General features: G+C 42.8%; 6 protein-coding genes across 6 annotated transcripts; 4 read left to right on the forward strand and 2 right to left on the reverse strand.

Moving 5' to 3' along the window:
• Window positions 1–1,402: 1,402 nt before the first annotated feature.
• L203_101247 (uncharacterized protein) lies at window positions 1,403–3,461 on the forward strand (the record flags this gene model as incomplete). Its single annotated transcript, XM_066210692.1, has 9 exons — window positions 1,403–1,420; window positions 1,473–1,484; window positions 1,544–1,663; window positions 1,915–2,242; window positions 2,308–2,859; window positions 2,918–3,062; window positions 3,156–3,295; window positions 3,343–3,375; window positions 3,439–3,461. The coding sequence occupies 9 exons, from the start codon at window positions 1,403–1,405 to the stop codon at window positions 3,459–3,461; spliced, it is 1,371 nt and encodes a 456-aa protein (XP_066066789.1).
• Window positions 3,462–5,365: 1,904 nt separating this feature from the next.
• L203_101248 (uncharacterized protein) lies at window positions 5,366–6,324 on the reverse strand (the record flags this gene model as incomplete). The annotated part of the gene is made up of 5 exons (XM_066210693.1): window positions 5,366–5,441; window positions 5,517–5,668; window positions 5,776–5,873; window positions 5,936–6,159; window positions 6,248–6,324. 5 exons carry the CDS (start codon window positions 6,322–6,324, stop codon window positions 5,366–5,368), a joined length of 627 nt encoding a protein of 208 aa, XP_066066790.1.
• Window positions 6,325–6,729: 405 nt separating this feature from the next.
• On the reverse strand, window positions 6,730–8,106 carry L203_101249 (3-ketodihydrosphingosine reductase TSC10; the record flags this gene model as incomplete). The annotated part of the gene is made up of 8 exons (XM_066210694.1): window positions 6,730–6,828; window positions 6,930–7,054; window positions 7,109–7,294; window positions 7,351–7,474; window positions 7,521–7,562; window positions 7,633–7,824; window positions 7,889–8,020; window positions 8,065–8,106. 8 exons carry the CDS (start codon window positions 8,104–8,106, stop codon window positions 6,730–6,732), a joined length of 942 nt encoding a protein of 313 aa, XP_066066791.1.
• Window positions 8,107–12,484: 4,378 nt separating this feature from the next.
• Window positions 12,485–12,700, forward strand: L203_101251 (uncharacterized protein; the record flags this gene model as incomplete). The annotated part of the gene is made up of 1 exon (XM_066210695.1): window positions 12,485–12,700. The coding sequence occupies one exon, from the start codon at window positions 12,485–12,487 to the stop codon at window positions 12,698–12,700; it is 216 nt and encodes a 71-aa protein (XP_066066792.1).
• Window positions 12,701–13,333: 633 nt separating this feature from the next.
• On the forward strand, window positions 13,334–14,144 carry L203_101252 (uncharacterized protein; the record flags this gene model as incomplete). The annotated part of the gene is made up of 2 exons (XM_066210696.1): window positions 13,334–13,494; window positions 13,538–14,144. The coding sequence occupies 2 exons, from the start codon at window positions 13,334–13,336 to the stop codon at window positions 14,142–14,144; spliced, it is 768 nt and encodes a 255-aa protein (XP_066066793.1).
• An 810-nt stretch (window positions 14,145–14,954) lies between these two features.
• On the forward strand, window positions 14,955–16,224 carry L203_101253 (uncharacterized protein; the record flags this gene model as incomplete). Its single annotated transcript, XM_066210697.1, has 3 exons — window positions 14,955–15,074; window positions 15,121–15,498; window positions 15,553–16,224. 3 exons carry the CDS (start codon window positions 14,955–14,957, stop codon window positions 16,222–16,224), a joined length of 1,170 nt encoding a protein of 389 aa, XP_066066794.1.
• Window positions 16,225–16,298: the final 74 nt, after the last annotated feature.

Below are 16,298 nucleotides of genomic sequence, written 5' to 3' on the forward strand. Positions count from 1 at the left end.
GTGGGTTTGGGTTGCTTTTTCTTAATAGATTTTGGTGAAATGGAGATATGTTGAATGATAAAATTTGACAGAATATAAAACTGCTTTACTTTCGTAGCTACTAGGATTGCATAGGACGTATCCATCAGAATATCCTCAACAAGTAGAACCAACACATGGCCATAAAAGCTGCTGAGGAGGATGTGATTAATGAAGCTGCAACGTCTCGGCGGTCAGAAGATGAAGAACTGAGTATTGTCTCATATTTGTCGTGCTTTCTCTTCCTATACCACTACTGATTGAGTGGTAGGTTCTAGTTGGTTTGATATGTGGCGGGAAAGAGCAGAGACGGCCAAACTAGTCCAAGAGGGCGAGAACAAAGTCTAGGCTGTGACTGTAGAGCTGCCGGCGAACAGTATGACTCTTCTTGACGGTCAAGAGTCGAAGCGAGCAGAATAATGCCAACAGGGGCTACAGCTGAGTGAAATAAATGCAAGACAGGTAGTATCAAACGTCAAGTTACTGACTGTGGATAAGTATCATTAGTGAAGGCCAGGATATTTCACTATATGATAATAGTAGCGGCCTCAGATTCGTCATTACTCTTCTCACTACTTGCAGATTCCCTCTTTCATACGATTAGTTGTTAAACGCTCTTTACAGGTCATCCCAAAATACTTGCTCAAGGTTGGGCCTAAAACAGTGCTTGAGCAGTAAGATGCACGGGATAAAAGAGAAATTGTCCTTGTTTGTATAGCAAACGAATCGCATGTAATGGTTAATTCATCCCTTTTACGCTGCTTGCTGTTACTAGTTTACCCTCAATGTCAACGGTAGTTGAGATAGCCACATTTCTAGCTTTTCAGAGGGACCTTTCGGTGTTTTTAGTTCTATCGCCTAGAACCAACTTGAACAAGACGCTCAAAAAACATAATGGATGAGACAATCCTCCTCTACCCATCCTCCCAGCTCTAAATCGGAAGACTTGAAAGATGTGGCATTATGTGCCAGTATGGCTATACCAGAAGAAACGTCATCTTGAGAGTCTGCTGGAGCTATTGGTTACCGAAGAAAAGATGTAAGAGGCTTGTGGAACAACTATTGGAAGATGGGGATGCTTTCAAGAGTTGCAGTTATCGTTATTATAGCTTCAAGCTACATATCTCTTCTGTAAGTTATTTGATTGTCAGTAAGATCATGAAAATGGTATTAAGAAATCAAGATAGATGGATAATCGAAGGATGCAAGTTTATAATTACAACAGTCGCTAGGCGCCATTAATTCTGAACTGAAAAATAGGCGCGCGTATGAGGCGTTGCATCCAAGCGTTTCATGGTATTTATCTCTGCCACATTTCTCATTTTCCTTTCTTTCTTTAATTATTCACTGCAGCTCGTCTTAACCCTTGCTAATAACCGCAGATATGGATGAAGTATATGACGTGAGTGCATGTCCGTTTATCAAATGTCGATATATACTCATGCACTTTTTAGGTGATTGTCCTCGTTAGTGATTCATAGCGCAAGACTTGCAGTGTTGAGGACTCCATCTCTAACAAACACAGGGTACCGGCCTCACTGAGTGTATCCTCTCCGGCCTTCTCTCTGTTGATGGCCAAAAGGTGCTACATATGGATAGAAATGATTATTACGGTGGTGACAGTGCTAGTTTAAATTTGACCCAGGTTAGTGTCTTTATTGGTTGTCATCGAGAAACCGAGAGAGATGGTGGCGTTATTAACGCGGCAATGTGGCCGAATTGCACAATTTGCATTGTAAATTTAAGGATGTTGAATATAAACTCCTATCGAGTCGCCGCAGTAACCGCCTGACGGATCAGCTAGAGGCCAGTCCGTGATTTTGGAGCGACTTTAAGGAATTGCTCTTGAGCTTTTGGCTGTGGATCTTTCATGGCGATATGCTGATGTTTTGTTAGCTATACCAAAAATTCCGTGAAACTCCACCCCCCGAGAACCTTCAGCTTGGTCGTGATCGAGACTATGCTGTCGACCTCATTCCTAAATTCATCCTCTCCTCTGGCGAACTCACCAGGATGCTCGTACATACCGATGTGACTCGATACCTCGAATTCAAAGTTATTGCAGGCTCATACGTCTATCGAGATGGCAAGATCAGCAAAGTACCTAGTACCGAAATGGAAGCTGTGCGAAGTCCTTTAATGGGTTTGTTTGAAAAAAGAAGAGCAAAGAACTTTTTCCAATATCTGCAAAATTGGAAAGAGGATAATCCCGCTACCCACCAAGGTTGGTTTTCTCCTTGATCAGACCAACCTCTTTTCTATTGGGATACCTTAATGACTTGGTTTAAGGTCTTGATGTGAACAAAGTGCCTATGAAAGACGTTTACACCAAGTTTGGTCTTGAAGCCGGCACTCAAGATTTTGTTGGTCATGCCATGGCCCTTCATCTTGATGAGGGGTACATCAACCGTCCAGCTCGAGAAACTATTGATCGTATCATTCTTTATACTCAATCTATGGCCCGATATGGTAAAAGCCCTTACATCTACCCACTCTACGGCTTAGGCGAGTTGCCTCAGGCTTTTGCCCGACTGTCAGCTATCTACGGAGGGACTTACATGTTGGACAAAAAGATAGAATCTATCAATGTTGATCCTGAAACTGGCTACTTCGTGAGCGTGACCTCCGAAGGGGAAACTGTCAAGGCAAAACAAGTCATTGGCGATCCATCCTACTTTGGCGCCGGCAAAGAAAATGAAGGTGAAGGTGGCAAGGTCCGAGTTATCGAGACTGGAAAAGTCATCCGCGCTATCTGTATCCTCAAGCATGCTATCCCTGGTACAGATAATGCTGATTCAGCTCAAATAATTATTCCCCAAAAGCAAGTGGGTCGTAAGAATGGTACGATGTTTCACTTTTTCAAAATTTTAATCCACATACTAACTTGGTCTGCTTTCAGACATATATATCGCGGCTGTTTCATCTGCCCACAATGTTGCTGCCCAAAATGTGTGGATTGCAATTGTTTCCACCATTGTTGAAACTAGTGTACCCGAACGAGAGATTTTACCTGGACTTCAGTTGTTAGGCAATGTTGTGGACAAGTGAGTATATCATTTCTAATCACCATCCTTGGTATCCATCACTGCCCTATGACTGGGTTATGTACTTCGTGGCTTTCTAACATCATATCTCAGATTCGTCAGTGTAACCCCTCTATATGCCCCCACTTCTTCGGGCACGTCCGACAATATCTTTATAACTAAATCTTACGACGCTACTTCACATTTTGAAACTGTCGTTGATGATGTTCGAGATGTTTGGAGACGGGTCAAGGGTGAGGAGCTGGTTTTAAAAAAGCGGGAAGGAGAAAGTGTCGCGCAGTAGACCAACGTTATATTGGAGATATATTGAGAAGTGAGTTCCATTGAGCAGAATATTTACATAACAAAGTGTTTCTGTTGATAGTCGGAACTGTAGAAATTATTCTGTTGATCTTTTAGACACAAACCCAATCATCCTCATTGAGTTTGCTGTAATGTTTATTATTTTTGAGCGAAATTTGCCTCATGCAAAAAACTTTCCTTTTCTAATAGTGCATATCGAAGCACTGAATGAAGATTTGGAATATGGTGTAAAGCCCTATGCCTCTGTAAACTAGCATAGGAATTTAGTCGATAAACAACTAGGTAAATCAGATTACATGATTATGACCTCTTGCTTTGAAATTTGAACCTGGATTGTTCACCAGGTTCTTGACATGGTTCGCTTATCAATGTCTGATGGTTGAATCACTGCAATCACTGTGTTCAACCTGGGACTGTTTTTGTCGCTATTCTCCAGTGCCTGTTTATGAAGATGATGACAACAGTTGTCTAGTATACTCCACAGTAAGTATAATTAACAATAATAGTATTTATAGAATCGCAATAGCCTCCTATTTGATCATTTGATGTTTCCAGAGTGCTGGTTGGTCATCATTAGTTCTCAGTCGTGTCAACATGGGCAACTGAAGCCACAGCTTGCTTGTTTGTTAAGGATGCTGAGTACAAGCAAATCCTTTAACTACGCTGATCAGATCGCATAATTGTTAATCTCTCGAAATAAGCCCGATTTCTCTCAGAGTTTTCTTTTATTATATCAATGTTAAGGAATTGTTTCTGTAAGTTTTCAAAATCTTCAAGGCATTGTACAAGCCAGCATATGAGTTGTATGGTATCTGCTCATATTTGTCAATTAAACGAGCAAGTAGAAAACTGTATTAAATCTATTCCCTAGCAAAAGATGGACCCAAGACAAACACATGAGATAGACGCAACCGGAAAACTATGGGAATGATGAGCCAAATAAACACTCAAATCTCTTGGAAAAGTCCAAGGTAATAGGAACGATTAACTCTCATAAAAAAACATCATGCCACGGATGGGATGGATGAAATTTCTATCATGTTGAATGGTGCGAAAAAAATACTTGTCGAGAGACAAAGGATTGTGACAAGACATGAAGCACTTGTTTTGTATACTAATCAGCGCGTATACTATTTCTTTATACGAATAAAAATCATCCACTAAAGCATGTTTTATATACCTTGCACGTTTAGGAGCGACATTGTGAATTAATGTCATGGCAAAAACTGACCAGCTCTCTTCAGCTCTTGGCCCTAATATCCCATAAATCCTTTCTAGCGTTGCCTTGTACTTGTCTGGGAAGGGTCATGTCAATCCTAGAGCTGTTTGAAATATGAAGTCTGGTAAGTTGACGAGTGCCAGGTGAAATCTTTTTTGAAAGGTTACTTAAAGTAATAATAGAGCGAGGGTTGTTATGTGAATGAAGACAGATCACAAAGAGATTCATACTCCTGTGTTAGATACTATGTTAATGGTATCAGCGAATAATAAATGATTGGGTTTGTTTGCACTTTTAAAATCCAGCTACTTGCCATTGGATAGATTCGCGACGAGTATGTTTTTTTTTGTTATGCATCGCAAGTCGCTCCTGTTTCCACTAGCTAGAAAAAGGTCAAACCATCAATGATATCGGTTTCATGATGGAACCCTCCGAGGCTTAGCCAAAGCTCACAGGGATATCATGTATTAGTTGATCAATGTGAGAATCAGATTATCGAAATTAACAAAACATAAACGTTAGCATCACAAAGTCAAATCTTGATATAAAGGGGGCGAAATGGCCATGGGCCGTAAATGGGACACGTCTAGACTCTTCCTGCTGCTGTATATCTGTGTACGAGTAACAGAGGATTACCTTGTGCACAAAGCCGATGCATCTGTGATAGGATAGAAATATAGCTGTCCTGGGTCATCTAGGTCATACACTGATATCATACATCACCTAGATATATTGCAGTACAAATTACAGTGACAGAGAGACTATAGAGTCAGTGCTTTCGTTACACATTGTAGGCGACTCCGGAATGGGCTCTATACATGAATCTCCCTTGATAGGCGGGGCCACCAATGACAGCACTAAACTTGTATCAGCTGTCTGAGCTTGAGATTGCTTACATCTTCCACTCTTGCTTTGCATGGTGCAGGACTGACCTTAGAGCAGCAAACATTGTACCAACAAGCCCTACCCAAAGCGCAGCTCCGTACTTGGCTTCGATACCATGATCATCAAAGGCATGGCGTGCGTGAACCCAATTTATTAAGGCAAATGCCTCAGCAAATATTGCAAAAGCCGTAGAGAGGAGCTAAGTTGGAATCAGCTTAATTTGCAACGGGTGGTTCAGAATAGAGTAACATAATCAATGAACAACTATATGGAAGTTGAAGGGAAATCTTGGACTGTCAAACGTACAGAGCATGTTCGAAAGTAAATTGGATTCCACATGAACTTCCCCACTCTTAATAATGATAGTATCAATGTCACAATCGCTAATAGCATTAACAATGAAGCTGCCGAGTGTCACATCAGTACTTGTACTCCAATGTTTTCTCCATCAGGCAAGGAAACGCACCAATGCCGTACAACACATGTGTTTTAGTCATCCAGTTCCAAATTTCATTGCCTTCTCCCACACCATCTGGCTGAGTGTATCCTACTTTGGTTGAGGAGCAAGTGTCCCTATTGCAATATCCAAAGCTTCCAAACTTGACGACTAAAGTTGAAGACTTGGTAGATATGGGCACCGATAAAAAGTAAATCCCCTTAATTAAGGGTGTCGAGAATGTTGTCAGGATGCTAACAATATCATATGAGCCAACGATGTTATGTACATACCATGGTACAAGGCAGTGAAGAGAGTATCAAGACAGAGAGATGAACTCACAAGCATACCAACGATAAAGTTGAGAAGATGAGACCCAAAAGTATATGTCCTTCTAGACAGTCATCCCATCTAAACATCTTGACTTGAGTATCAGCAGTAAGTTGAGCTGGATTATGGGCTTCGCAAAGATCCTGGAAGAGTGTCTGGTCTTTTTAAAGTATCCATCTTGCATTTTTTGAAAGTTTGCTTTCTTGAATGTACAAGTAAATTATAAAACAAGAAAAGAAAAACAAATCTCCGCAAAATGTGTATCTTGTTCTGATGGACCTGACATGTTTGATTGCTACAGTAGGTTTTTACCTTGACGTCATCAGTTTTTGTGGCAACCTAGGTCCAGCCTCTTGTACAAATGACAACGTTGCATATGTCTGCGACTTTGTTTGTCTCGATGCGTTATCACATGGCAATAAACACATATATAAACAAGCACGAATCGTTTCTGCTTTTAAGCCTTATTTTGTACATAAGAGGGGATCGGCGGATTATTCATAGAAGCCTCTTGACGTCAAGTCCTTCTCAACTTCTTTGCGGCTCTTTTTGACAGTATGATCAGCAGTCATACGCCAAATGGGGACAGCAACCTAATGTTCATGGTTAGTAACCGTTGAGAAAGGGCTTGTAACTGAATGAATAAGAAAATTGCCAACAACAGAGGCAATAGCATGCGCCAGACAGTACTTACCGAGCTAATGGCCCAATATAAGGTATCCATAAAAACACTATTGGAGGGCACTCCTCCGTTACTCCTCAACCTGATAGGTTCTGTCTTCCAACTATCTGTGATCTGATAGTAACCTTTCCTCAACCCTATATGATCGTCAACACGATCTTGCAAAGGGTAGAGGGTGATTGGTAACTCACCTGCCTCGAGAGCAGCGGCGCATTCTTCGGGCGGGATAGGTATATCTCCTTCCTCAATGCGCTTAGTGATTGTCGGCTTTGTCTTATTCTCGGCATCAAAACCAGGCCCCAGGATACCGCAGGGCGTGAATAGATGAATAGAGATATTGTGGAGAAGCATTTCGGAGCGAAGGGCGTCGGCGAGGCCTGTTGCAGAAGTTAAAACAGACCAGCCCGAGTAAATCACAGAAATCGTCACATACCACGAAGAGCATACTTTCCAGGTGAATAAGAAGCATAACCAGCAAAGGTCGTAAAGCTTAAAAAGCTTCCAACGAAGACGACCTTACCCTCTCGACGTTGTTGAGCCATCATCCGTGTAGCTTCCTACCACTTCATTTAGATTTGATCTTACAAAAGTGATTTAACCTACATGAGCAGTATACGCAGAGACCCAATAAACACCATCATGGCACTATATCGGATTAGCATTGTTCAATATCTTGTTCCAAGACAGGAACAACGCCAAATCACTCAGTGCTTACATTTCTCAGTTGCTCCTTGTCCATCTCGACAAATAATCCTGGCCTACTGAAGCCAGCGCAAAGAAACACATAGTCAGGAGCTCTACCTCCATGAGCAGCGCAAGCGTTGTGAATGGCTTTTTCAGACGCAGTGGGTGAGACAAGATCTGCTGAAATTGATTGGATGATTTGTTGAGAATGAGGGGCAAAAGACTACAATCACTGGCATTTTAGCTCATCTACTCACCAGGCTATGAATCTCACCATCCTGACAAACCTTGAGTTCTTCAACAACTTTTTCGGCTTTGGCAACATCTCTTCCAACGATACTGACATGCGCTCCTTGCCTTACCAGGCTTTCAGCCAAGGCTTTCCCAAGGCCAGAAGAACCGCCGGTGATATAACAATGCTACAGAGGCATGAGCTTTTCATTCTGTCCATCAATATACTGACCTTGCCCGCTGGTTGATAGTCGTTCTTTCTGAGCCAGCCCATGAAGATTGTTGCAAAAAAAGCTAACGACAAAGATAACAATACGGAGATAAATGCAGATGAAAGCATTTTCGCAATGTCGGTTGATGAAAAGGCAAAAAAGACACGTATGTAAGTATGTTAGCACTCTACACTGCCACTGGTAAAGACCGAAGATAAGTCCGTCAACGAAGGACGCTTGAAGGATAAGGCAATAAACATATATATAAATAAACCATTGAATATTTTTACCTTGGATACTTCATTTCATGCATAACCAGTGCTAGTTTTGCTGTATTGGAACGCCGTTCATACATACTATTCATAAAATTACCGTCAACAAAACGCAGTATGACACTCCTATGCCTTCAGCGTAGTGATAATGTCAGGAATGGATAATGAATGACGGATAAGCATGTGGATAACTGGCACGCCTAATTCAGTAAGACGTAGATTAGCCCTGGATAAATTTACATTACCTTTTATATACACTCTTATTGAAAGCACTAGGTGCCACACTGGATTTGTGTTGGTATATTGTATGTTTACTAATATACCAACGAGTGTTCCTGATACAGCAAATCTAGCACTTGTTATGCATTGAAATGAAGTATCTAAAGAAAAGATAGATTATAATATTCCTCTCTATTTATCCTCTGCTACTGCTCAGGGAACGCTTGTGTTCCGTGTTAAACAATATAATCCACAGAGCCAGACCTGCAACAAGCTACACAAAATAGCGGAGGTCGCCGCAGCGCCTCCATAAGCGTCGTATAGGGCTCAGCACTTACACTTATGTTATATATTTAGCTAGTCAAATCCTTGACAGATAACCTGTCAGAAGCAGATAGGCTTGCGGAGTAACTGCCACGCCTAACTAGGAGCCACGTAGCATAGTTCCATAAACATTCATGTTTATAGTTTACCTTTCTATATGCTGCTATATCTATAAACGGAGTCAAATCCTTGACATAACCATCTAGTCACGTGACACTTATCCGTCTTAATTATTTTACTTACTTCCACTTCCACATTTCTCATTCACAATGGATCATTCGTCCTTATTCCAACAAAAAGTACTTTAAGAACGTCGTCGGCCATTTAGCTGGGTACACTGACGCATATGTGCTAAGGTCAAGGAATTTTGGAGAAAGAGCTACAAAGCTGGTCTTTAGTTTGTTTCTTTCCCGCCAAACACTAATACAAAGCACTGGGACGAAAACAAAACACTGAGGGCACTCAAAAAACAAGCCTCTCTCGACAATTGCTGTACGTTGTTCCTTCGACTTCCCCTATCTTTTATTCGCGCCGTCTAACAAGACCTTACCATTTATTGGCTTCCCCTGCAGCCACGCTAGATAGGATGGATTAGGCGTATCGACACTCTCTGTCAAACTGGAGGAAATGTGGGAGAAATATCGGTATCTGTTTGTCTATCCATCTTCTAGCCTTTGTCAACCAATACTTTGATCCTGTACTTTGATTATAACTACTTGTTGCCTTCCGTGGCATTCAGTCAACCTCAATCCAGTCAACCATCCCTCCAGTTCGTGATACTTTCTTCCAAATTAGCCAAAGATTGACAAGCCAGGTCTGCTTGGTGTTTATTCTACTTACTATTGATTAATCCTTGGATAAACAGAAAGTGCTCATGGACTGCATGATTTTTCAAAAGGATTAATTCATCAAATGTCACCATGTTAGACCTTGTCATTTTCCCAGCTTACTCCTCATCCTCTGATAGTAACTGGAATCATCAGAACTGTCGATCCGCAAACAGGCCTTGTCGTTATCTCACAACCAAAGACTGTAAATATCTGCTGTCGTTCCACCATACTAAATCCCGAGGTGGCTGGCGCTGAGGGATCCATGCACCTTCTCGGTCGATTACTTTCTGGCCAAAGCCATTTCTAACGCTATATCCTTCACTGTGGTTCTTTTGCAATTAGGTTGTCGATCTTGCCGTTGCTTTTTCATCTTTGTCTCTTCTTCAAACTGCTCTCTTTGTTGGTATGTATTTCGTCCAGGCTGTTCTGAAAATGTTCCCACTGCTGATCTCCTTCAGATCTGTTCTGTCATTGCTTTCTGCTTATTGCCGTCCTCTCAATATTACTTCTCTTGTTGCTACTTGCGCTGACCCTGACGCATCGTGGCCCTCATTGGTACACGCTATTGTCATCTGTCTCGCTGCTCCCTTGCCGCTGCTTTCTCCCCTGCTCAGAGTTACGCTCTCATCCACACACTTGTGCTCTCTCTTGTTTATCGAACAGAAGTCTTCTCAGATTATTGCTGCTCAACAGCCATGCGCCGTAGTAATACACTCCTGGAACCGATCTCATTCTGGGTGAAGTGCTTTTGTGTCTTGCGTCTCAGTGCTGCATTATGCGCTTGTCGATCCACATCACATCGTCCAGCCCGCAGTATCTGATAGTTTAGCATGTAACAGCTTGGCCATGCTTCAGCGGTCGAACCATTGATGAATGATTCTAAGTGAAGAACAAGTTGTGTTTTTACTATTACGGTACAGGATGCAAAAGTGCCACAGAAGCCGGCATTTTTCCGCTGTTAAACTCCGCTCTCTTTACTAAAGAATACGTTTTGTGGATACAATAGATGCAGTATTGTATCAAAACGACGAGCTCTCAAGGAAACCAAGTACCGACAATAGAATCACATCTATACTGTCAACTCGTCAGCGCATAAGGCACCTGGGCGAACATATTCCAAGGTATAGCAGAACAGTCAGCAACCATCAACACTTTCAATCACTCAGATCTCGACAATGTCGTCCAGCTCCTCGGCTAACTCCCCTACGTCAAGAATGAAGGATTATCCACTTGCAACAAGCCTTTGGACGAACTCTAGCTCAGTTGTGATTCGTTCTGATCATGACACACGTATCGCGGTTTTCCCTCTCGATTTTATTCGCCAAGGAGGGGACAACACCTGGTCATATGTCCTGTATGTAGTCCGCCAGCTCGTCGTGCTGGAACCAGACCAACTAGGCCAACTAAAAGACGAAAACGGTGCCGAGCTTGACTTGAACGAAGCTCCCGTGGCAGGAACTTTCCGCTTCCATATCGAAGGTAGGGGCAGTATTTTACCGTCAATACCTATGCTAACAGCCTACCTATCGTATGCATAGGTTCCCAGTCGGATGTTACCTTCTCATCTGGCCCAGAGTACTTTTCTCGGTTTAAAGCACCAGATCCCGTTGGTAGTATATCCACCCGGTCAGACTCTAAGCGGTCCAGCATCAACCAAGTGTGTTTTTGTCTTCCTTCATGTTCTGAGATTGCCTTCACTAGCATGCGCATATTGACGAGAATGTTAGTCCAGCTTTCGTGCTTCACTGCTAGCTCGAGACGGTTGTTGTATCATCTCTGGGGTTAGTTATGACTATTGCACGGCTGCACACATAGTGCCATGTAGCAGGCCAGACGTATGTGATTCTCTGAGACAGACTATCGTTGACCCAAACTCTCTCCGTATCTCTGAACAGGCGGTCACTGACAGCTCTTGTAGCTTTATGAGCGATTCTATGAAGACTTGGGAGCAATGTTCCTCCCCTCATCTGGCCTGCTTCTTCGTGATGAATACCATCACGCATTTGACAGGCTAATGTTATCCTTTTACGAGAAGGTTAGTGAATTTTTCAATTGATTCTGGGATTCGTCATCATCTGTGCAGTCTTTATATATATTTAGTCTTTTTGTGGGAACGTGGAGAAAAATCTGCGCTGATGTTGGCTGGACAGGATGGGTTTCTGTTTGTTCACTTTTTTTCACTCTCGCATCCGGGTGCTGCTAAATGGCATGGCAAGATGATTTCTTCCAACTATTTTCGCGGAACTTTAGATAGTTGGCCGGATCCGAGACTTCTACGTTGGCATTACAGCCAATGTGTCAAAGCTCGTATTAGGGGATTCTCTGTTGGTATGTTGTAAGGTATTAGATGTTGGAATCAATTATTGCGTTATAGCTATAAGAAATGTATGACACTTTATGCCTTTCAGTCTTACAAACGTTCCCGTCAAATGACAATATATGATGATGCGCCCAAGATTCACTTTGTAAAGGGTATAGCGGTATCAGTAGATCAGTCTGTTCTCGAACCTATGGCAAGAAAAAAGCAATAGTGTCCTATGATGTCGTGATGGATTACTATGCCAGGACAAAGTCTTTATACAACCAATAGCAACAACCCCTTAACACCTAGCCAACAAAGAATACTATTTGGGGTAGCCAACTCTGCTGCCCAAAAGGCGGAAGCAAATATTGTACGTAAAAATTGCCAAATCCGGTAATTTTTGAGATGTACAGATGAACGGCCAATCCCGCCTGTTTATTTATAACGCCTTGTTGTACATTTACATTTCCTCTCTCAGAGATCAGCTACAGACATGCCGAAAGCATTAGCAAGCTCAGCTCAGCCAGTCAACTCGAGCAGTAACCCTAGACCGCCACCACGCCGCCGCGCTGCAGAGATATCAGCCGCTCCTTCGCTCCCATCTTATCCTCAAGCTTCTGGTACGTCAATGGGTCCTCATGCTTCTACTCAGCCAGGACCGGCCCAAATACCAGCCAGGACACAATCAACTGCTCCGTTGAACCCCTAGGGGCGTCAGTTTTGGCTTGATGTCCGAAAGGATTGGGGCAATGTCATTAAAGTCGACTCAGAGGAAGAACGACTTTGATATACCGATATGGGATGTATTTGGTAATATCATATTCGGTTTTTTGCAACATACGTTTACGGTTACTGTAGCTGGACATCCTGGTAGAGTACTATGTAGGCAGTTTGCTTATTGAACGAGGTATGAAGAAACGCAGCAAGTACAAGTTCATGATGATTGAGATATGCATTCCGTCTGGAGAGTCTTCCAAGCTGAGATTTGATCCCGCTAATAAACACGTGACTAGATGGTTATGTCAAGAATTTGACTCCGTTTATAGATATAGCATATAGAAAGGTAAACTATAAACATGAATGTTTATGGAACTATGCTACGTGGCTCCTAGTTAGGCGTGGCAGTTAATCCGCAAGCCTATCTGCTTCTGACGGAAGAGGGGTAGTCAATTCTTACATGTACTTCTATTTCGCCGCGTTTAGAATTGACTACCCCCAAATGAACAAAAGTCACGTGATGAATAGTCTAGTAGTTGTTCAACATCCATATTCATCATTGTTTACTCTCACTCAACTCCCACTTGCATGTCCAGACTCAAAACCAGCATCTACACATCGCAGAATGGAACGCCTGCACTACTTCGGTTCCACTTCGGCATTCTTTCTCATCACGCCGGGAACGGTTGTCAAGACGCCTCTCCTAGACTTGCCGAAAAACCAAACAGCTCTCCGTATTGAGCAGCAACTTCTGGAAAGACTGGGCAAGCATCCCAGGATCGTTCCGTCCGTGCATCCCTCTGTGACCTGGAGCTAACTGTTTCACCAGCTATCTCGGACCTCATCCCTCTGGCATCCTGCTTGCTCATGCCCCTCATGGAGATCTGCAGGCCTACATTGACACTAAACACGCAACACTGTCCACTCTCCATTGTTGGAGTCTGTGGGAGCAAGCGACTGAAGCCATTGTGCATTTGCACAGCAAGGGCGTGATACACTCAGATTTGCGACCCGACAACTTTTTGGTGCACCAAGCCCCTCAGCCGTTTGTTGGTATTTGGCTCTGCGACTTGGGTGGGTCGTTTTGTGCTGAGCTTGGCTTGGATGGTGAACACCTGCCCGACATACCGTTTTCTGACCCCCAGATGGGAACCGAGTCGACGCCAGCAACCGATATCTTCAGTCTCGGGTCCATCTTTTACGCCATTCTGATAGGATTCTGGCCCTTCCTGGACCGCCCGCCGAAATGGACCTCTACAGAAGATTATTTTACTTACTACGACCGAGCGGTCGAGCTGCTTAAGCAGAGAAAATTCCCTGATGTGTCCGGCCTGGATGGTGGAGATGTGATCAAGGGATGCTGGGATCTCGAATACAAATCAGCAGAGGAGGTGTTACAGGCTGTGAGGTCGAAAATAGCAGACAAGAATGTGTAAATTGTACAAAATAGAAATATACTTGGATTGTTGGAATAAATGATCCAATTGCGTATAAGAATATGTAGAAGTAGAATAGTTGTGATTGACTAGTTCCACGTCACAAGAAAATTGTCACTCATGTTTACTTTGTAGCTTTTTCTAATTATTTTTATCCTTCTCTTTTATACATGCAAATTGATACAACCTAACTTTGATAGCATCTTTCCCCTTACTTTCTATAGTATCCTATTCATGACAGTATACATCTCTCCTTAGTGCCCTCACTTGGCCTCATCGGTATTCTTTCTCATTACCGAATCTTTTCAAGCATGCCCAATCTTATCAGTCAACCATTTCAAGGCAACGAGGCAGCTCTGAGCATCCAACAACTTCTACAAGGCATGATGAGCCATGTGGAACGACTCCAGAGTACGATATCAACTGCCTATGCCCAGTCCGCGGCTCCTATAGTTCCTCCTGTGTCAACAGATGCACCTGTTCTCTCTATCAAGTAGCCCAAAATTGCTATTCGTGTACCCTTCAGCGGACGCAGGGATGATGTATTCCTCTTTTCTTTAGATGCAATACGGCATTCAAAGCGCAACCCAGCACCTACGCATCGGACCAGACGAAAATAGCATATGTATCTGAAAAGATTTAGTAGTTTAAATATATATTTCATGCAATAGAATAAGAATAAATGAATACGAAAAGATAACAAATACACGCATGTACGATACTCTTGAATTTACGACTGGTTACTACCTCCACTTTTTTTTTTCTTTTCTTTTTCCTTTATCTCTTCTTTTTCTTCAACTTCATTCCAAAATGAAACCATTGTCGTCTCCATATTTGCCTTCGACAAATGATCCTTCCGAGGAGGAAGAGAAAAGAGTTCATCAAGTTTACGAATCTATTGCCTCTCATTTTTCTCAAACTCGCTTCAAAGTATAGCTCCTAGTCTACTGATTCTTCAATCACTAATTGAGTCTAGCCTTGGCCTCTTATCAAAACATTTTTGGAAGATCAACCGCCAGGAAGTCTAGGGCTTGATAGTGGAGCTGGTAATGGAAAATACCTTTCCGTTGCACACAGTGCTGGGTCGAATATGATAGCTCTGGACCGTTCATCCGGGTTGCTCTCCATTGCTCAAAAGCAGGGTTGGCAGTCATCATACTCCTCTGCAACTGCCCTGGATACATCATCTACCAAAAATGAGCCGATTAAAATCGAGGATATGGGCAATTTGGCCGAATGCGTTCGGGCTGATATGTCAATGGACGTTTGGAGGGAAGGAATATTCGATTTCGCAATCTCGATAGCCGCAGTGCATCATCTTTCTACTTCTGAGAGACGGCAAAAAGCAGTTCAAGTAAGTTCCATCTATGTTGTATTCATTTGCATGCTGTAGTTGATTATCTGAAAGGTATTGTTGCGCCCCCTACGTCTATCACGATCCCCACCATACGCTCGATTTATGATCTATGTCTGGGCTTTTGAACAGGGGAAGGACTCAAGAAGGAAGATGGGCAGCACGGCTGTTGTAAGCTCTGAAGGAGGAACTGAGCTTAGAAGTGATGGTGCTACAACTTTCGAAAAGGTGCAAGATGTACTTGTTCCTTGGGTCCTTGGACCCATAAAAGGCGAGAGTAATCGAAAAGTTAAATCTCAACCACAGTCCTCTAGAAAGAATCAAACTCAATCTAGATCTTCTCCGTCATTTACGCATAACTCACTATCTTCGGTCTTGAAGGAAAATGTATCCGCATACAGTGGCTGTGAAAATGATCAGGATGGAGAAATCGGAGGTCATGAAAAGGCAGAGGAGGCAAAAAAAGAGCCAAAAATCTTTTATCGATACTATCATCTTTTCACCAAGGACGAATTGTACTCCCTTGTCGAGTCTGCTGCCGTCGCCGAGAGTTTTGAAGTTCTTACCTTTCAGTCTCAAACTGACGTGTCTGATGCCTCTCGGGGCGATTTGCCCTCATCCTCAAAACTAAACCTAAATCAAAAGGACAGAAAATGGCTGAAAGTACGGGGAATTGGGTGGGAAGCGGACAATTGGTGGATTGAAGGAGAAGTTGGGCTCTTTTGAGCCTGACCCGCGGTTTAGGATGAACAACATCCGGTCGGTTGTCATATATCTACCCTTGCGACTACTATCACAAT

Source organism: Cryptococcus depauperatus, chromosome 2, assembly GCF_001720195.1.
Source record: "Cryptococcus depauperatus CBS 7841 chromosome 2, complete sequence".
NCBI lineage: Eukaryota > Fungi > Basidiomycota > Tremellomycetes > Tremellales > Cryptococcaceae > Cryptococcus > Cryptococcus depauperatus.